The sequence below is a fragment of the Carcharhinus amblyrhynchos genome, chromosome 16, assembly GCF_965287045.1.
Source record: "Carcharhinus amblyrhynchos chromosome 16, sCarAmb.v2.hapA, whole genome shotgun sequence".
Classification (NCBI taxonomy): Eukaryota; Metazoa; Chordata; class Chondrichthyes; order Carcharhiniformes; family Carcharhinidae; genus Carcharhinus; species Carcharhinus amblyrhynchos.
In genome coordinates, this window is record NC_137339.1 from 68,909,912 (window position 1) to 68,931,167 (window position 21,256).

The window sequence follows — 21,256 nt, forward strand, 5'->3', positions numbered from 1 at the left end:
ATAGAGGTGTTCAGATGTGAATATAGAGACAGAGATGCCGAAGCAGGTGCAGACATGGTAATTGAAGAAGGAAGATCAGAGACCATGCCCGGAATTGGAAGTTTATGTCATCCTTGTTACTAAGACTCATGTTGTATAAATACCCGCTTATTTTTGTGTTCCATGAGAAGACTAGCAGTCCATTTTTAGGAACCAATTCTCCCAAAGCTCTGGAATAAAAGCCAGAGCTTTGAAATAAAAATCACTGTATTTTGACTTACTAACAGTCTCAGAAGTATTATTTTACTTACAATAGGCAGTACAGAAAGTGGTGCACTGTCAGGGGGTCAGTCTAGAGGGAGCGTTGCAATGCTGGGGGCCTGTTACTGATGGCTTTTTGTTGGAGCTTTTTGTGCACAATTTGGCTGCTACCATGACTCCATTACAACAGTGACCAAAATTTAAACACATTTAATTGGCTGTGAGCAGTTCAGGATGTGCTGAGGTGATGAAAGGCTGTAGAGAAATGAAAATCTTCCTTTTCTGAGCATCAAGCAACTGAATGTGTTCAAAGAACAAACAGCCTGAAGCTCAATCAAAGAGGGAGGTCTCAAGTGCCTCTTAAAGGAGGAGGGAAGAGAGAAAGGTTAAGGATGTAAAGGTTTTCCTTGAGAGGATCAATGAAAGTTGACCTGAAAGAGAGAGGGATGACACACAAAGAGAAATATCAATATCGGCCGACTTGGAAACCAGGAGAGGAAGTTGTACAGTCAACAGTTTACTGGGAAAAGGATCGAGGGAACAGGAGTTGGCTTTCATGGACAAGGTGTGTTTAGAGAGCGAATGAGAGGAGAATGGAGAAAACTGTGGAAATATGAGAGTTCAGGGCTAGGGCTGGGATGGGGTGGGGTGGTGAGGGGGAAGTTTGGCCCAGTGGGCTCATAAATGGGAGGGACTGGGACTGAATTTGTCCACTCTGTCCTAGTGGATGATTGATCAATGCTGAAAGATATTTCCAATCGGAATGGAGAGAAGGTGTTTTCCGGCAGTGAGGGACAACCCTGAAGGAAGAGAGACAAACTGAAATACAGAGAATTATCTCAGAGAGATCATTTCAGAGATATCAGATTATAACAAGAGCTTTAAAGCTAGTTCGGGAAACTGATACTCTGTGGATTTTTGGAAAGTAAATGGGAGTTTTGAATGATTCTCAAGCTCTGTGTTCTCCCCACACTGCGGGTGTCTCTTTCTCACTCAGTTTATATATTCCCATAAATGGCATCCTGAGAAAAGTCACAGTTTGCATAAAGATCATTTTCTGGATCAGGACTGAGGCTGTGATTAGATTCCATTTCCAGAACCTTCCCTTCTTTCTTCTGTAATAGAAACAGAAATGATCAGAGTGATACGTGTTTAGTATAATTGATCCGAATTGAAAATTCCACCCACACTAGACACCCATTGATACTGAACAGGGTTTGTTTATTGATACTGTATGGAGTTTGATTATTGATACTGAACAGGGTTTAATTATTAGTACTGTGTCTTTGAGAAATGTATTTGTATCATGTTTATATATATATAATATATAGTTATAATATATAATATAATATATATAGTGGAGTGCCCCAGGGTCGGTGCTGGGGCCTCAGCTTTTTACCATTTATATAGATGATCTGGAGGAGGGAACCGAGTGTAGAGTGTCGAAATTTGCTGATGACACCAAGATTGGGGGAACGGCAAATTGTGCGGAGGGTGTGGAGAGTCTGCAGAAGGATCTAGATAGGCTGGGCGAATGGGCCAGGAAATGGCAAATGGAATTTAATGTTGGCAAGTGTGAGGTGGTCCACTTTGGTAGGAAGAATGGTAGGAAGGACTATTACTTACGGGGCGAAAAACTGCAGCAGGCGATGGTGCAGAGGGACCTCGGGGTCCTTGTGCATGAGTCGCAAATACCCAGCTTGCAGGTGCAGCAGGTGGTCAGGAAGGCGAATGGGATGCTGGCCTTCATAGCGAGGGGGATTGAATATAAAAGTAGGGAGGTCTTGCTGCAGCTGTATAGGGCATTGCAGCTGGAATACTGTGTGCAGTTTTGGGCGCCGCACCTGCGCAAAGATATTTTGGCCTTGGAGGGAGTGCAGAGGAGGTTTACTAGGCTGATACCGGAGTTGAGGGGGTTGAGCTATGAGGAGAGGCTGAATAAACTAGGCTTGTACTCGTTAGAGTTTAGAAGAATGAGGGGAGATCTCATTGAGACGTATAAGATGATGAATGGGATGGATAGGATAGAGGTGGAAAGACTCTTCCCGCTCAAAAAAGACAGTAGGACTAGGGGGCACAGCCTCAAGATAAAAGGGGGGCGGTTTAGAATGGAGTTGAGGAGGAACTTCTTCACTCAAAGGGTGGTGAATCTCTGGAATTCTCTGCCCGTTGAAGTGGTGGAGGCTGCCTCGCTAAATATTTTTAAGACGCGGGTTGATGGGTTTTTGATAGGAGAGGGGATTAAGGGTTATGGGGAGAGGGCAGGAAAGTGGATCTGAGCAGCGACAGATCAGCCATGATCTTATTGAATGGCGGGGCAGGCTCGAAGGGCTGGATGGCCTACTCCTGCTCCTATTTCTTATGTTCTTATGTTTCTTGTGAGGGGACTGTTTTATTTTTCAGCTCTGATTACGGTGTTGACTGTTTACGACTGGCAGCCCACGTGCTGAGTATGTAGAAGAATAATTGCTCCGAGTTTTTGGAGTATTTGTTTTAATTTGGATTAATGCAGTTTTGTTATTTTTTGGGGTTGTTCTTTGAAGTTTCATAGTGGGGTTTGATTAGCCTGCCTGACAAGCAGAGATAGTCATATGAGTGGGCAGAGATAGAGTTCCAGAGAGCAGGTGGTTAGTGTTTGAATTTAAGTGGAGCAGCAACTCTTTTTTTTCTCTCATCTTTTTGGAAATTGAAGTCTGAGACCTGCTGGAAAATATGTATCAGTAGGAGGTTATTTAGGACTAAGTTAAACTCAGATGGGACAATTTCACCATTTTTTTTCTAAATGCTGGGCAGACTTGAAACTGGGAGTGTCTCAGATCTACCTTTTGGGCATGTTCTCAGGCCGCCCCCCCCCACCACCCAATATGTACTCCGCCTGCAAGAATATCAGCAAGCCTGTTGCTCATTGCAGAAGCCTGTGGGTGGGGCTTTACATGCGGGAAAGCATGTAGAGGGAGAGAGTGCTCATATGCAGGCTTCTGATGCTGCATCCCCTGGGGGACCTCAATGACCTCCGGTTCAACCAGTGAGGCCAAGTCTGATTGCTGTCCGTTCATGGAGAGCATGTCTATTCCTCTCCGGCGTGAACTTTCCTGGCGAGGTCACAAAGTGGGTAGTGGGTCTGACAAACAGAGAGCTGTCAGGCCCCTGCTACTGCAGGCTGCCTGAAGCAGTACCCCCTACAATCGCGGTGGCCCAAGATAAAGCCCCTGCCAATCCCCAACCCCAGCAATCGTGGACCTGCTGCTCTCCCCCCACCAATCGCTGCAGAGTGGCAGCAGACCCCTCTCTTCCCCCCACCGATTCCTGCAAAGTGGCAGATGGCTGCTGCCCCCCATTAGCCCTGCCCAGTGGGCATTGCCCAGGTGCCTGGTGGGCATTGCTCAGGTGCCAGGGTGACACTGCCAATTTGTCCTTGCCCTTGACTTCCCTGGGGGGCCTCAATGGCCTCCGGTTCAACCAGTGAGGCCAAGTCTGATTGCTGTCCATTCATGGAGAGCGTGTCTATTCCCCTCTGGTGTGAACTTTCCTGGTGAGGCCACAAGGTGGGGGTGGGCCTGGACAATTGAACGCTAGGCCCGCGAAGCAGATGTAAAATAGCATTATTATAAATCTCTATATATTAACCTGCCTCCTGCCCATTTCCAGCAAGAGGCTGACCATGCCGGAAATCTGGCACTCACAAAAACTGGCGCCAGTCATGCTAAGTGCTTTACGCCCAACTTTACCACTGCATCATGCCCAAAGACTGGTGCAACGCGATGGTAAGACCGTCCCCAGAGTGTGTCATGTGAATATGTTCAAACAGTATAAAGTAAATTACTGCAGTTGCTGGAATCTGAAACCAAAAGTGAAAATTCTGGAAAATCTCAGCAGGTCTGGCAGCATTTGTAAGGAGAGAAAAAGCTGATATTTTGAGTCCAGGCGACCTTTACTCTGTCGTGTGGACTCGAAATGTCGTACTTTTCTCTCCTTACAAATGCTCAACCAGTATTTTGAAGGGATGAAAAGCAGAAGGCGGCTATGTTGATGGTCACAATGCAGAGCGAAAAAAGAACTAGATGATTCTGAAATTGACATTCCTCAAATTAGATTGGACAATCAGGAAGTAATCAAATATTGGGATTTACATACTGAGTTATTTTTGGGAAGAAAGTCAAAATGAGCTGAAACAGTTATTACATTCACATGGAGATGTATGTGGGAATGTATTGGGAAAAACTAAGTGTGCTTGATGTAGAAAATGCTGTTCCAATTGAGCAGTATTTGTCCAGACTTAATCTACTGAAGCTGTCCCAGGTTCAGAAGGAAAAGCTGACATTTGCTTGGCCTGAGATGCAGCAGTTAAAAGTCTTAATCAAGCACTGCGAAGGGCTAGTGGATAGTTACAAATCTCAGTTAATGAAGACTTGAATGAAGGCAGGTGAGTGCAATGTAAAACTGGTGAAGGCAAAAAAGAATCAGTTCGTGGACAATGATTGATTCAGGAAAGTGAGCAGGTGCGGAGACAAATGCAAGAAAAGTTGACCGATTTGAAAGCTGTTCCTGAGTTGTTGAAATTAACTGAATGTCAACTGCAGGACTGTTAAAAACAATGCATCATCTATGAAAAGAAAAATGTCGATGAATTAATAGTTATGTGTGATTGCAAAATGGAGATTGAGGAACAGAAGTATTTTACTACTGCAGGCGAAAGTATAGGACAATGGCGTGAGGTGAGACAGTTTGGTGAAACAGTACCATCGTTTGAAATGAACTGCTGGAATAATTAATCTATACAGCTTGTACAGATGTGTGGATACCAAGAGAAGCAGTACTGTTCATAACTGGTGTTTGAGTAAATTATGATGGTATTTGCAGCAGCAGAATTGCCATGGTTATCGTTGGAACCATAATTACAATCAATTTTGACGCCAAAGAAAACAATCTGCTATATATTTATTGCCAAAGGATATGCAGAAAATCATAGTGAAGATCTAGAACAATTGAAGAAATTGGTAAAGTAGCTTTGAACAGAAAGATTGGAGATGTGGGAAAGACTGTTGAGACACCAATTCACAACAGAATGTGGAGTTGGACTGCCTGATAGAGGAATCTCTGAAAATCAAAAGAACTGTTTTGACTGAGTGAAGGAAATTAAAAAGCAAATCCAAAGTAGTTTGTGCAAGTTTGCATCCAATGTAAAGTTTTATCCTCCTGATCCTCCCTGGCTCTCTGAGGACATTACTAAAACTAATTTACAGTTGCGACAGCAAAATTGAACTCAGACTTCAAATCAAAGCAGGATCAAGGACTGAAAGAGGATGTTGAGAAAGTGGGAAGAGCGAATGTGATTGCGTATGCTTTATTGCAACTTTGATGAAAAAGAAGGAATGTTTAATGTGGGAGTGAAGGACTGAACTTGACTCTGCTACTGTTATATTTGCGTGCTTGTATGTTGTAGAGTATTAATAATATGAAACTAGAGGTTTTTAAAATAATGAAGCCATTTTTGCATATTGATAGTTGATTTTTTTAAGGGGAGATGTGGTGATACTACTGTACCTTTAGGAAATGTATTTGCATCGTGTTTCTTGTGAGGGGACTGTGTAACACTTCAGCTCTGATTACAGTGCCAATTGTAGCAGTCCACATATTAAGAATGTAGATGAATAATTGCTCCTAATTATCGGGGTGTTTGTTTTAATCTGAGTTAATGCAGTTTTGTTATCCTTTGGGTTGTTCCCTGGGGTTTCAGAGAAGGGTCTCTCAGACAAGAAGAGAAACTCATGAATGGGCAGAGCTAGGCTTACAGAGAGACAAACAGGCAGTTGCTCTTTGGATTTGGATATTTTTCACTCTCCCTCTCTTTCTGGAAATTGAAGTCTGGGACCTGCTAGAAAATATGTATCCTTCTCCAGAGGTCTGCAAAAGGCAAGAAGTGTTTTCTCCCTCTCTTCTGGAATTTTGCTGTTTGTGAAGACAGGTCTTTCTCTGGAGGCGACTGTCTGAGAGTCAGAAGACAGGTGTGTTTCTCTCTGTATCTCTGTCCAGATGTTATAAAAGGTTGGAGGACTAGCGGGCCGCATAAGACCCTGTTTTTGCTCACTCATTCTGATGAATTTATATCTATGGGAAATACTGCTTAAACTGGAACTAATAGCAGTTAAGAATAATACCTTCTCATGTTTAGGTTGAGTTGTTTGATGCAGAAATGTTATGTTAATTATTTTTGTTACAGTTAAACTGTATTGTTAAATAAAGTTTGTTTTAACAAAAACTTCCGAGTGGGCAATAGAATCTCATCTGGAATGAAACACCTTCTGCTCACTGTAATACTAAAATCAAAAAGTGAGTGGGGTCTAATCTAACTTCTTAACATACCTTGGAGTTTCTGATCTGGTCGCTAATAACACTGAATGGTGTTGTGCTTGATTATTGATATTAAATGGATTTGTTTATTGATTCTGAACTGTGTTTAATTATTGAAACTGATGTTGGGTTTGATTATTGGTACTGAACAGAGTTTGATTATTGACACTGAATGGGATTTGATTATTGACACTGAATGGGGTTTGATTATTGACACTAAATGGGGTTTGATTATTGACACTGAATGCGGTTTGATTATTGATACTGTATGGGGTTTGGTTATTGACACTGAATGAGATTTGATTATTGACACTGAATGATGTTGAGTTTGAGGTTTATTGAGTTAGGTTTGGGTGTGCTAACCATCAAAGAGACATGACTAGAGCAATGACATGACACATCAATAACCAGGTGACTATCCACGTGAAAGGCTCAGTACCCTGTGGTGTGTCACTCACCTTCTGATGACTCAAGTATCTATCAAACACACAATTTTCATAAGTAGGACCTTGATATTCATTGATTATACAGTTTGATTTCACCTCCCATTTCGAATCTCCTCTCTCCTGTAATAGTAATGGATATGGACAGATAACTATCAACATGATCCGTGTTTGGTGTTGGCTTAGATTACTGGGGGAGTAAGTTCCCAGTTGTGGAATATAATTCCAATCATGCCATTACTTACTCGGGACCTGTCCAATTGCCGGTCGTGAGAGTAACTGCCGACCTGCTCTACTTGGGCTGAATGTCCTCTTCCTGTTCTGCTCCTTCTGTGTGTTTAATTAGAAAGAGTTGATGTGTCACTGTGAGTCAAATCAGAAAAACCCTTTTTATTGAAACAAAGGACCTTAGTCTTGTTGTAAGTAACTGTAAAACCTTTATGTTTTGACACTGTGATGTGATTCCAGTGTGAAACTGGGCAGTCACTGACTGAGTTTTATTTCACTGCTCACTTCAGGTGGTGAGGTGGGTCATCAGAAGAAGCAGATGTTGCTGAGCATTCTTTCAAAATGTGAGAATCTGAACAGCATGCAATAGGATGAGATAAGTTGACCGAGAGACAGACAGAGAATGAAAGGTAGGGTATTACTGGAGAAAGGAAAAAGAGTGAATGTCCAGGCTGACACCGCAAGTTACAGTATTAAATATTAAACAGCGAGTGAAGATCAGAGCTGTTCTGAGGCTGTGAGAGATTTTGGGCTGTGTAAGGTGCTATAGAAATGCAGACTCTTGCTGCAAAGAGAAAAGCTTGAAGTTAACATGTTCAAAACCAACAAATTAAACCTTCACACTTACTTTCTCACACACTTGTGGATGATGAATCCAATTAGTCCAATGCACAAAGTGATTCCAGCTCCAAGCAATCCTATTATCCATTGATTGGAATCTCGACCTTTAAAAATAACCAATGAGTAACTCCAGTACAGTTTTAGAATGGTTCTCAGATGTGTAGCTGCTCATTCAACATTTGTGATGGGATCACTATTTTTACATGTGAAGTCGATGCAAGTTACATTAATCTGTTATATTTATATACACTATTTTTATAAGTAGATTTCATGTATAACAAGGATTGCCAAACTGCTGAGGGGATACATTGAAGAATGGAAGCAGCATTCTATAGATAAGAGGTAAATGATTGCACAACTGACAGATCAGATCAAAGCTCTGCAGTCCTGTTAGTTGTAGTTGTGAATGGTAATGGACAATTAAACAACATACTAAAAGAGGATGCTTAACAAATTTGCTCATCTTTAGCGATGGTGGAGTCCAGCATGCCAATGCAAAAAACACTGAATTTTCGTAGAATCCTACAGTGCAGAAAGAGGCCATTCGACTCATCAAGTCTGCACTGGCCACAATCCCCCTCAACCCTATCCCCATGCATTTATCCTAGCTAGTCCCCCTGACACTAAGGGGCAATTTAGTATGGCCACTCTACCTAACTGCGCACCTTTGGACTGTGGGAAGAAACTGGAGCACCTGGAGGAAATGCACGCAGACACAGGGAGAGCATGCAGACTCCACCCAGACAGTAACCCAAGCCAGGAATCAAACCCGGGTCCCTGCTGCTGTGAGGCAGCAGTGATAACCACTGCGCCACCGTGCCGCCCCAGCCATTAATGCTGAGTGGATGATCCATCTCAGCTTCCTCCCTGAAGTCCCCAACATCATAGGTGCTAGTCTTCTTCCAATTCAATTCGAATTGTGTAAAGAGGACTGTAGACAGGGCTTTAAACTAATTGGGGGGGGAGGGTGTGAGGGTAGGTGACATTACGGGGTCTGAAGTTAAGGAGACGGTACAGGTAAGGATAGAGGCCGAGGATGTCCCAATACTAGAGGGAGTAAGGGGCGTGAGTATGGTTGGTGGCGTTCCAGCAAATAAGGTCCAGGTGAAGGCTGGGATGAAGGCACTTTATCTGAATGCATGAAGCATTCGGAATAAAGTGGATGAGTTGGTGGCGCAGATCGACACAAATGGATATGATCTGGTGGCCATTACAGAGACGTGGCTGCAAGGTGACAGGGACTGGGAGCTGAATGTCCAGGGGTATCAAGTGTTTAGGAAGGATAGGCGGGAGGGAAAAGGGGGGAGCGTAGCTCTGCTGATTAAGGATAGCGTCAGGGTGGTAGCAAGGGATGATATTGGAGCCAAGGAGCAGAACGTGGAATCGTTGTGGGTAGAGATTAGGAACAGCAAAGGGAGGAAGACGCTGGTGGGTGTCGTCTATAGGCCCCCGAATAATGATCTGGAGGTGGGGCGGGCTGTTAACGCGCAAATAAGTGCGGCGTGCAGGAATGGGACGGCCGTAGTTATGGGGGATTTCAATCTGCATATTGATTGGTTGACCCATGTTGGACGCGGTGGGCTCAAGGAGGAGTTCTTGGAATGCTGCCGGGATAGTTTCCTGGAACAGTGTGTGTTGGAGCCGACGAGGGAGCGAGCTATCTTGGATCTGGTGCTATGTAATGAGGCGGGTAGAATTAGGGAACTTGCGGTGAAGGATCCTCTTGGGGAGAGTGATCATTGTATGGTGGAGTTTCTGGTGCAGATGGAGGAGGAGAAAGTGGGTTCCCGGACATGCATCCTTTGTTTGAACGGAGGGGAGTACGGTAGGATGAGAGAAGAATTGGCAAATGTGGACTGGGGGAGCACGTTGGAAGGTAGGTCTGCTGAGGAGCAGTGGAGGATCTTTAAGGAGATCTTTCTTGGTGCTCAGCAGAAATTTATTCCGATGGTCAAAAAGGACCGTAGGAGGAGAGGTAATAAGCCGTGGATAACGAAGGAGGTGAAGGAAAGTGTTAAATTAAAAGCGGAGGCGTTCAGAGTAGCTAAGAGTAGTGGGCGAGAAGAGGATTGGGAGAGGTTTAAATGTCAACAAAGATTGACAAAGAAGTTGATGAAGAAGGGTAGGAGAAACAATGAAGCTGGGCTAGCGCTTAATATAAAAAAGGATAGCAAGAGTTTTTTTAAATATATAAAAAGGAAGAGGCTGGCTAGGGTGAACGTTGATCCCTTAGAGGATGAGAAGGGGGACTTAGTGGTAGGGGATGGGGATATGGCTGAGGTCTTGAATAACTTTTTTGTTTCGGTCTTCACGGAGGAGGACGTGAATAATTTGCCGGATGTTAGAGATGGAAAGGTGGTAGGACTGGAGGGTCTCGATGACATTACTGTTACTAGAGAGGTGGTGCTCAACAGACTGGAGGGGCTGATTGTGGACAAGTCCCCAGGACCGGATGGAATGCATCCGAGGGTCCTGAAAGAAATGGCGGAGGTGATAGTGGATGCCTTGGTGGTTATTTTCCAGACGTCGCTGGATTCCAGGGAAGTGCCGGAAGATTGGAAAGCAGCTAATGTTACGCCGTTGTTTAAGAAGGGTGCCAGGCAAAAGGCGGGGAATTATAGGCCTGTTAGTTTAACGTCTGTTGTAGGTAAAATGTTAGAATCCGTCATCAAGGAGGAAATAGCAAGGCATCTTGAGGGGAACTGCTTGATAGAGCAGACGCAGCACGGTTTCGTTAAAGGGAAGTCGTGTCTGACAAATTTACTGGAGTTCTATGAGGATGTGTCTAGGGCGGTGGATAGAGTAGAGCCGGTGGATGTGGTCTTTCTTGATTTTCAGAAGGCGTTTGACAAGGTACCTCACAAGAGGTTATTGCAGAAGGTCAGGGGGCATGGAGTTGGGGGTAGGGTGTTAGCATGGATAGAGGACTGGTTGTCAAATAGGAGGCAGAGAGTGGGGGTCAACGGGTGCTATTCGGATTGGCGGATGGTGACTAGTGGAGTGCCCCAGGGGTCGGTGCTGGGGCCTCAGCTATTTACCATTTATGTAGATGATCTGGAGGAGGGAACCGAGTGTATGGTGTCGAAATTTGCTGATGACACCAAAATTGGTGGAAAGGCAAATTGTGCGGAGGGTGTGGAGAGTCTGCAGAAGGATCTAGATAGGCTGGGCGAATGGGCCAGGAACTGGCAAATGGAATTTAATGTTGGCAAGTGCGAGATGGTCCACTTTGGTAGGAATAATGGTAGGAAGGATTATTACTACGGTGGGGAGAGTCTACAGAAGGAGCTGAATAAATTAGGCTTGTACTCGTTAGAGTTTAGAAGAATGAGGGGAGATCTCATTGAGACGTATAAGATGATGAATGGGATGGATAGGATAGAGGTGGAGAGACTCTTCCTGCTCAGAAAGGATAGCAGGACTAGGGGGCACAGCCTCAAGATAAAGGGGGGGCGGTTTAGAACAGAGTTGAGGAGGAACTTCTTCACTCAAAGGGTGGTGAATCTCTGGAATTCTCTGCCCGTTGAAGTGGTGGAGGCTACCTCGCTAAATATTTTTAAGACGCGGGTTGATGGGTTTTTGATAAGAGAGGGGATTAAGGGTTATGGGGAGAGGGCGGGAATGTGGAACTGAGCCACGACAGATCAGCCATGATCTTATTGAATGGCGGGGCAGGCTCGAAGGGCTAGTTGGCCTACTCCTGCTCCTATTTCTTATGTTCTTATGTCCATATGATACCAAGAAATAACTGAAGGGATTGGATACTGAAAAGGCTGTGGGCCTTGATAACATTCTGGCAATTGCAGTGAGGACTTGTGCCCCAGAACTATCTGCACCAAGCTATTCCAGTTCACTTATAGCACTGGCATCTGTCCAGCAATGTGGAAAATTCGCATGATGTCTATAATAAGCAGAACAAACTCAACACAGCCAATTGTCTCCTCATTAGAATACTTTCCGTCATCAGTGAACTAATGGCAGGTGTTATAATAGCACTATCAAGCTTCACTCACCAAATACCTGTTCATGGACGCTCTGTTTGAATTCCACCAGGACCACTTGGCTCCTGAACTCATTAGAGCCTTGATCCAAACATGGACAAAAGAACTGAACTCCGAAGATGAAGTGAGAGTGACTGTTCTTGGCATGAAAGCAACATTTGAGCAAAAACGGCATCAAGGAGCCTCAGCAAAATTGGAGTCTTTGGGGCTTGGAGTCATAAATGACATAGGGGAAGTTGGTTATGTCATATCATCTCAGTTCCATACTATAGGTGGTTCTCTGGCTAATGCGTTAAATATTTTCAGCTGCTTCATCAATGACCTTACTTCCATTCCACCAAGGAATGATGTTTGCTGATAATTGCACTGTGCTTGATACAACTCATGGCTGCTCAGACACTGAAGCAGTCCATGTCCAAATCCAGCAAGACCTGGATAACCTTCAGGCTTGAGCTGATAAGTGGCAAGTAACATTCATGCCACACATTTGCCAGACAGTGGTCATCGCCAACAACATTAAATGTAACCACTTTCCCTGGATGTGCAAAGGCATTACCTTTATTATATCACCCATTATCACCGGCTTGGGGGTTACCTGGATACCCACTGGCCAGAAGGTGAGTTGGACCAGCTATGTAAATACCGTAGCTACAAGAGCAGGTCAGAGGCTGGGAATCCTCACCTCTTGATTTCACAAAATCTGTTCAACATTGAAAATGCACAAGTCAAGAGTGAGGGGGAATATTCTTCACCAGCATGGATGAGTGCAGTTCCAAGAACTGCACTGTGTGCAGTTTTGGGCGCCGTACTTACGCAAGGATATTTTGGCCTTGGAGGGAGTGCAGAGGGTTGAGCTATGAGGAGAGGCTGAATGAACTAGGCTTGTACTCGTTAGAGTTTAGAAGAATGAGGGGAGATCTCATTGAGACGTATAAGATGATGAATGGGATGGATAGGATAGAGGTGGAGAGACTCTTCCCGCTCAGAAAGGACAGTAGGACTAGGGGGCACAGCCTCAAGATAAAGGGGGGGCGGTTTAGAACGGAGTTGAGGAGGAACTTCTTCACTCAAAGGGTGGTGAATCTCTGGAATTCTCTGCCCGTTGAAGTGGTGGAGGCTACCTCGCTAAATATTTTTAAGACGTGGGTTGATGGGTTTTTGATAAGAGAGGGGATTAAGGGTTATGGGGAGAGGGCGGGAATGTGGAACTGAGCCACGACGGATCAGCCATGATCTTATTGAGTGGCGGGGCAGGCTCGAAGGGCCAGATGGCCTACTCCTGCTCCTATTTCTTATGTTCTCATGTAAGAACACTCCAGAAGCTCCAGACAATCTAGGACAAAACAATACTGCGAATACTGCAACCTACATGGATCACAACGGTGCAAGCAGGTGGCTCAATCCCCATCACCTTCTGAAAGGGTAATTAGGAATTGACATTAAATATCAAAATTGCCAGAAATACACACATTTCCTGAAACAATAAAAACAAAATGTTGATGTTTTTGTACACTCACTTTCCACAGTAATGGCTATGGACCTCTCCAATGCTCCATGTTCATTCTCTGCCACACACTGATAGACTCCACTCTCTCTGGATGTAACGTGAGGAAACACCAACCACAGCTCATTGTTGGATCTTGTTCTGTTTATTGTGACATTAAGATGTCTCCAGGTCAGGTTAGAAGCTGGGAAGCTCTCAACAGAGCAGATTATCACTGTCGAATCCCCCTCAGTTGTATTGATCCATGAAGCATTAATCATATCAGGAGAAGTGATTGAAAGATTTCGTGGTGCATCTAAAAACCAACATAGAACTTGAATATTACTGAAAAAGACATACACTCTTGAAACTTTTCATCCTGCACTTTTCAGGATACTTCACATGAATATTTTGGATCCAATGTGCCACTTTGCCTTGGATCCCATGGGCCATTACTTTCATGACTGCCATGAGGGACCTTATCAAAAGCTTTGCTAAAGTCTATTTGGCGACATCAAATACATTACCATCATCAACACTCCTAGTTACCAACTCAGCGGAGTTTGATTAAATTTGTCGAATGTGACCTTCACTGAACAAATCCATGCTGATCATTCCTGATTAATCTGTGTCTATCCAAGGGCAGATATGTTTTGTCTCTCAGGATTCTTTCCAGTGACCTTCCCACCATGTTAGACTGACTGGTCTGTAATTTCTTGGTCGATTACTACCTCCCTTTTTGATAATGAGACAAGTTTAACAATTTTTCATCCCGTGGCACCAGACCTATGGCTAGACGAGATTTGAAAATTACTGCCAGTGCTCTAGTTTCAGTAAGTCACATCCTGTTTTCCCGCCTGTTTTTTGGGTGTACTTCTGTGCATCACAGAATGCCTCAGAGGGATTCACGCTGTAAACTTGGGGTGTAGAGACTCATCCAGTCCGAGAGGCTGGCGGCATATTACACATTGGTTCACTGTGCATGTGCCAATCTGTCAGTGGGGAGATCGGCGCATGCGCACTAGCGCCCCAACACTAGCCTCCCAATCAGTGGCCTTCCCAACGCCGCCGCCACCACACACACACACCCCCCTTCAAATTCCGATCCCTTGATCACAGTTCTACTGGATTCCACCCAGGCCACCCCAATCTCTGCTCCCCCACCTCCGCAAACCCTCCCCCACCCCCTCTAGTGGCCACACCCAATCTCCCCACCACTCCTTCCCCCACGAATCACACTGCAGAATGGCAGAGGGTCCCCCCACCGCAACACTGATCCCTTTTCCAGTGATCCCCATTCCCTGTGGCCCAGCCCCCTTAGCATTGCCTGGTGTCCCCTTGGCACTGCCCGGTTCCCCTTGGGCAGTGCTAGGATGCACCTGCCTGCACCAACTCCACCCCCCCCTAAAAAAACCAAAGTGTCTCAGTGGCATCTGCCCCCGCCAGCGGGTGAGCATGTCTGCTCCCTGTTGTTGGGGAGCACTTGTAACCTTGCTGAAGGGAACGATGCCTGGTGGGGTGGGGGGACATTAGCAAGCCCAGAGACTGTCCCAGACTCACTAATCATAATGAAATATTGATTTCACTATGCTAATTAGCACAGCGTACCAGTCACAAGTCCTGGTAAAGGTCCCCCCACTGATGTCTCTTGTCCACTCCATGAGCTACCAAAGACTCAACATTATCTCTGTTTATCTTGCCCAGATGCCCCCAGACCAGCTGAACTTTTCCTGCTTTTCTTCCAGATTTTCACCATTCACAAGATTTTGATTTTATTATGGTGCTTATGGGATTTTGCTGTGCACAATGTTGACTACTGTAGCTAATGTGCAATTAATTGTATCTGTACTCACATTGCACAGTCAGTGTGAAGATCCGCTCTGATGAAACAAATGGATATCTCACTCTACAGGTCAGATTATGTCCATGGTGTTTGAGTGATGGGATCAGGGTCAGAACAGAAGTATAGGTCAGAGTGACACCATGCTGAGTTACAGTGTTTGAGACTGATCCAGGTACGTCAGTGGGAGTGTCCCAGGTTAAGGCAGGTGCTGTTTCATTGCACGTTGTGTTGAAGGCGCAGCTTATGTTCAGATGCTTTCCTGCAATAATTTCAGCAGGGAATATTGTGGGTTTATCTGTGAAATCTAACACACAGAGAATGGATCCTTTTAGATAAATATAACGTGAAGCATTAGTTCAAATAGAAATCACAGTCCTACAAGAGAATACAAGAATGAAATCAGAACTGAGAGATTACAATGATCATTAAAACATTTCCGATTTTTAGACTTCCTGAAACTCTGTCAGCAGCTTAAAACCGGAAAATCCCACCTGAGGTCAACAGACCTTTGCATAGTCCACTCCCCCATCTACAATTCCCACAGCAGGCGGAATGGAAAAGGTTGCCCTCATTTCTCTTTACACAGATGCTGCCAGACCTGCTGAGTTTTTCCAGCATTTTCTGTACTATTTCAGATCTCCAGCATTTGCAGTGATTTATTTTTACTGGAATCAATAATCAGGTTATTGATCACATTCCTATTTAGAACATAGAACACTACAGCACAAACAGGCCCTTCGGCCCACAAGTTGCACCGATCACATCTATACCTACCAAGCCATAGAACTATCTGTAACTCCCAATCCCATTAGATCTCATATACTCATCCAGAAGTCTTTTGAAAGACCCCAGCGAGTTCGCCTCTACCACCACCGACGGCAGCCGATTCCACTCACTCACCACCCTCTGAGTGAAAAACTTACCCCTAACATCTCCTCTGCACTTGCTTCCCAGCACCTTAAACCTGTGTCCTCTCGTAGTGACCATTTCAGCCCTGGGAAATAGCTTCTGAGAATCCACCCTATCCCTTTCAACATTTTATAAACCTTTATCAGGTCGCCTCTCAACCTTCATCTCTCCAGGGAGAAGAGATCTAGCTCCCTCAACCTATCTTCATTAGGCATGCCTCCCAATCCAGGCAACATCCTTGTAAATCTCCTCTGCACCCTCTCAATAGCTTCCACATCCTCCTTGTAGTGAGGTGACCAGAACTGCGCGCCGTACTCCAAGTGGGGTCTGACAAGGGTCTTATAAAGTTGCAGCATTACCTCCCAGCTCCTAAACTCAATCCCTCGATTAATGAAGGCCAGTACACCATATGCCTTCTTGACCACATCCTCCACCTGCGAGGCCGATTTAAGAGTCCTATGGACCCGGACCCCAAGATCCTTCTGCTCTTCAACCCAGCTAAGACTCCTACCCTTGATATTGTATTCCTTCATCCCATTGGTCCTGCCAGAATGGACCACTACACATTTATCCACATTGAAGTCCATCTGCCACTCCTCCGCCCTGTCTTGCATCCTATCTGTGTCATGCTGCAACTTCTGACATCCCTCCAGGCTGTCCACAACACTACCAACCTTCGTATCGTCAGCGAACTTACTAACCCATCCCTCCACTTCCTCGTCCAGGTCATTTATGAAAATGACAAACAGCAAGGGTCCTAGAACAGATCCCTGGGGCACTCCACTGGTGACCAACCTCCATGCAGAAAAAGACCCATCCACAACCACTCTCTGCCTTCTGCAGGCAAGCCAGTTCTGGATCCACAGGGCCAAAGCCCCTTGGATACCATGCCCTCTCACCTTCTCTGTGGGAGCTTGCTGTGCATAATTTAGTCACTAATAAATCCAATCAGGAATTCAGAAGGTACTAATGTGAAATTCAGAAATTAGTTCACTGGCTGTTAACAGATTTTGGTGTCCTGAGGTGGCTCTCAAGAAAAGGACTCTATTGTCAACATCTGTCAAGAGACAAGATCTACATGCATTTGGGTAGACAAGGACTGATTGGGATTTGTGCGTGGGAAATCATGTCTTACAAAATACAGTTTTTTCAAGGGCTGACCAAGAAAATAGGTGAGGCCATTGTAGTAGATGTTGTCTACATGGACTTTAGCAAAGCCTTTGACAAGATACCACATGGTAGACTGGTCAGTAAGGTTAGATCAGATTGGATCCAGGGATAACTAGCCAATTGGGTATAAAATTGGCTTGCCAGTAGGAGACAGAGTGTGGTGGTAAAGGATTGCTTTTCAGACTGGAGGCCTGTGACCAGCAGTATGCCGCAGGGATTGGTGCTGGGTCCACTGTTGTTTGTCAATTATATAATCGATTTGAATGAGAATATGGGAAGCATGGTTAGTAAGTTTGCAGATGGCACCAAAATTGGTGATATAGTGGACAGTGAAGAAGGTTTCCTCAGACTACAATGGAGTTTAATTCAGATAAATGCGAGGTGTGTTGCATTTTGGTAAAACAAATTAAAGCAGGACTTGTACAGTCAATGGCAGGACCCTGGGGAGTGTTGTTGAACAGAGAGACTGAGGGCTTGAAGGTACATAGTTCCTCGTAAGTGGTGTCATGGATAGACTGGGTGGTGAAGAAGGCATTTTGCACGCTTGCCTTCATCAGTGAGAGCGCAGTACGGGAGTTGTGAATTTATGTTACAACTGTACAAGACATTGATAAAGCCATATTTGGAGCAAAGAACAAAGAAAATTACAACACAGGAACAGGCCCTTCGGCCTCCAAACCTGCACCGACCTTGCTGCCCGACTTAACTAAAACTCCCTATCTTTCCCTCTATTCCCATCCTAAAAGAACAAAGAAAAGGAAAGAATAAAGACTGCGTACAATTCTAGTTGCCCTGCCTATTGGAAGGTTGTTTAACCATTGACATTAAAGTGAGTATTAGAGGTTGCTTTAGAACTGAACTAGAAGCTATCACCAGGTTATTGATAATCAGACACTGCGTAATAATAAGCTGTGTTTTGTTTCAGTTTGTAAACCTCATCATCTGGATTATTTCCCATCGAGTGTTGAATGTGAATTGTTGAGTAATTATAACATGGAACTTACTGGAAACGTGAAGCTGGGTTACAGGATAGTTATGGTTCGGACCCATGTGAAATTCTACTCTGAAAAAATAAGGTCCTGCATCTCCCCATCGGACGTTGTTTATAATCAGGGAACAGTCACCATCTTTCAGGTTTCCAGACAGCCGGGTCCGATGGCGGAATTGTACTGACTCAAAAATATGATTCCTGGAGTGCAAGGCTATAGATGATGGACTCCGTTTCTTGCTATTAAACCAGACTCCAGCTCGCGGTTGCTTTGCCAGCTGTGATGGATAACTGTAATGACATGGAATCTGTACACATGAACCTTTGAGAGCTGTCACCTCTTGTGGAGTATCGCCTTTCCAATCCTGTGATAACCCAACTGGAGAGAGAAATATCAACATTTAACACTGCATTATTTGTAGATCCACTAAACTCAATATTCACCCCCTCTGTCACTGGTGCACAGTGGCTGCAGTGTGGACCATCTACAGGACACACAAGGAATTCCCCAAGGTTACACAATGGATGGAAGAGAATCCTGGACAGAGGAGTGGACAAGTTCACCCTACATTGGCTCATGGTCCTCAGGACCCTGTTTAATGAAGCCAATCTTCCATCCATCACAATGTCTACAAGACGCAGCAATGAAGGTTTATTCAGTGCTGATTGACAAGACAGGACAATGGATTAGGAGCCGTTAGAATTCCCATCATCATAACCATCACGAATCACTGATCAGCCTCACCTAACTGTTAGATCTTCAAAAAGCAGATTGAGTCAGATTAGTGAGTTTAGTTTTTTAGAGGATGAGGCTTTGCTGGCTAGGCCAGAATTTATTGCCTTACCATAAAAATGTCCTTGTGAGACACCGTTGTCTAAAGGATTATTTCTGATCCAAACCCCCCCATTGTTGTAGCACTGATTTCGTTGCAGCATTGTAGGCTGACTTGTTCCCAAGCTCAGCACTGTCCTGACTCCAGCAGACACTGAAACACATGGGCAAAATGCCTGTAGCCTGAGCTCTGGTTGTGTTGAGAGCACAGACATATATGCAAACTGAATATTTGACACTTTCAAACACAGCTTTGCCTTGCTTCTCTATTTCTATTTCTTGCACCTTTATCAAAGTTTCTATCATGCTGAGAGTGGATAGGAAGTATAATGCTGAACAGCCTGTCTATTTTCGGAGCTGCTGTGTTGTCAACTGGGAAATTCCAAGAAAACGAGCGGAACACACATTTCTGGCCATTCCTATCAAAGTCTGAGTATCTAGATAGACTTGAACACTCAATTTGTATCCATTCACTCATCTCAACCCATTGGCTCTATCATTCACTGCCATAATTCAGCTAGCCTTCATTTTAAGATCCTCATCCTTGAATGGCAATTCATCCATTAACCCGCAACTCCACTATCTATCTCTAACCTCGTCCAGCCCTGCAACTCTCAGATCTCTGCTCTCCTCTAACTCTACTGTTGGACGGGGAGTCAGTGAGCACAGAGTGATGGGTGAATGGGACTCGATGTGAGTTTGTACACTGGGTCACTGCTGAATTGACTTCCAATCAAAGCTCAATAAAAATGATCTTTTAAAATGACTGTTAAGTATAAATCTGTTCGAGCTGACGATGATATTACCTTGGAGAAGTGACAGGAGGAAGTAAGATTTCCCGATCATTGTCCACTCCCAGATATTTCACCAGCTTCTCACTCTCAAGCTCTGAAAGAGAAAGGAGTTAATGAGACCTCATCTCTTGTCTGACAGCTCTCAAGAGATCAGAACTGCTTTTAGTCAATGTCTTCACAGAGTCATTGGATTCTGTGTGGGATGAAAGGTGCTCTGCAGAGAGTCACAAGACTTTAAGATCGAGAAACAATGAAGGACTGCATTAGTATAACATCATTCACCACTTCAGGATGTCTCAAAGCTCATGTGTCAACACTTGCCTCATCCCTTGAACTAGAAAGATGTTCTGTATCACACATTTAAGCCTTATACTTAGATTTCAGTAATCAGTAGGAATCTTTCAATGTGCCAACACTGTGAATGAAGACCTCCTCCTGTTCCCATAAAGCAGGCCAGAAGCAACTGAATGGCCTCCTCCCTTTGAGGTGCTGGGGTAGATGAAGCAATGACATTATCTATCAATCTCTCTCTCTCTCTCTCTCTCCCCCCCTCTCGGTCTCTAACCCCCACCATGTAGAATGGATCTCAGACTCATTGATCTAGAGCTGGCTAGCCTGGTGGCAGCAGAAGAGGAGGAGGCAGCAGCTCAGGAGTGGAGGGCATAAGGAGGCCACTCCAAGAGCAGCCAATGGCAGTCCTTCAGGAAAGAGGGCAGGGGGCTGCCATTGTTGGCCATGAAGTGGGATAGCAATGTCCTGAAAGGGTGAAGTTGACAACGGCCCTTATACACCAAAGGATCATTTCAGCAGTGGTGGGATCTCAAAAGTGTCCGTGCAGAGGTTACAGAGTCTTGTTCACCTGGGCAGGCCAATAAATACACTTTGATGTTGGACAGGGTCAGCAGGAGGCCCAGGCTTCAAGCTTCCCCACCATTGCCGGGATGCCCTATGTCCAGGGGGGCAGTGGATGGGACACACATTGCCCTGCAATCCTCTCAAGCTGAGGGGCAACTATTCATCAAATGAAAGGGGTTCCACTCCCTCAATGTCCTAATTATTTGCGACCACCAGATGATCATCGTGCAGGTATGTGCACGCCACCCACGGAATGTGCTGAGGAGGTCAGACATCCTTGGGCTCTTTGAAGACCAGCCTAGGCTGCCAGGATGGCTCGTGGGGAACAGGGCTATCCATTGAGGTCATGGCTGATGATGCCTATGGGCCTGTTGAAGATGAGATTCCGCTGCCTGGACTGTTTTGGGAGTGCCCTCCAGTGTGACCCTGGGCATGTCTCCCTCATGATCATCATCTGCTGCATCCTGCAAAACATCGCACAGCAATGGGGAGACCGAC

General features: G+C 44.9%; 2 protein-coding genes across 2 annotated transcripts in view; one reads left to right on the forward strand and one right to left on the reverse strand.

Moving 5' to 3' along the window:
• The window catches only part of LOC145354069 (uncharacterized), a 169,524-nt gene that overhangs the window by 4,347 nt on the left and 143,921 nt on the right, over positions 1-21,256 (forward strand). The window lies entirely within an intron of this gene.
• Positions 1,239-19,997, reverse strand: LOC145353720 (sialic acid-binding Ig-like lectin 13). Its single transcript, XM_080204488.1, has 6 exons — positions 19,916-19,997; positions 18,294-18,656; positions 15,221-15,514; positions 7,891-7,987; positions 7,280-7,364; positions 1,239-1,355 (listed from the first exon to the last, which is right to left on the reverse strand). Exons 1-6 carry the CDS (start codon positions 19,953-19,955, stop codon positions 1,239-1,241), a joined length of 996 nt encoding a protein of 331 aa, XP_080060614.1. The 5' UTR covers positions 19,956-19,997.

Excerpts from the sequence above, each read along its gene's own strand:
- LOC145353720 (XM_080204488.1), bottom strand. The coding sequence starts at position 19,955 with ATGATCGGGAAATCTTACTTCCTCCTGTCACTTCTCCAAG. Across the intron at positions 18,657-19,915 it reads CCTCCTGTCACTTCTCCAAG|TTGGGTTATCACAGGATTGG; the intron begins GTAATATCATCG and ends TTCTCTCTCCAG. Across the intron at positions 7,988-15,220 it reads CTTCACACTGACTGTGCAAT|GTCGAGATTCCAATCAATGG; the intron begins GTGAGTACAGAT and ends TTATTTTTAAAG.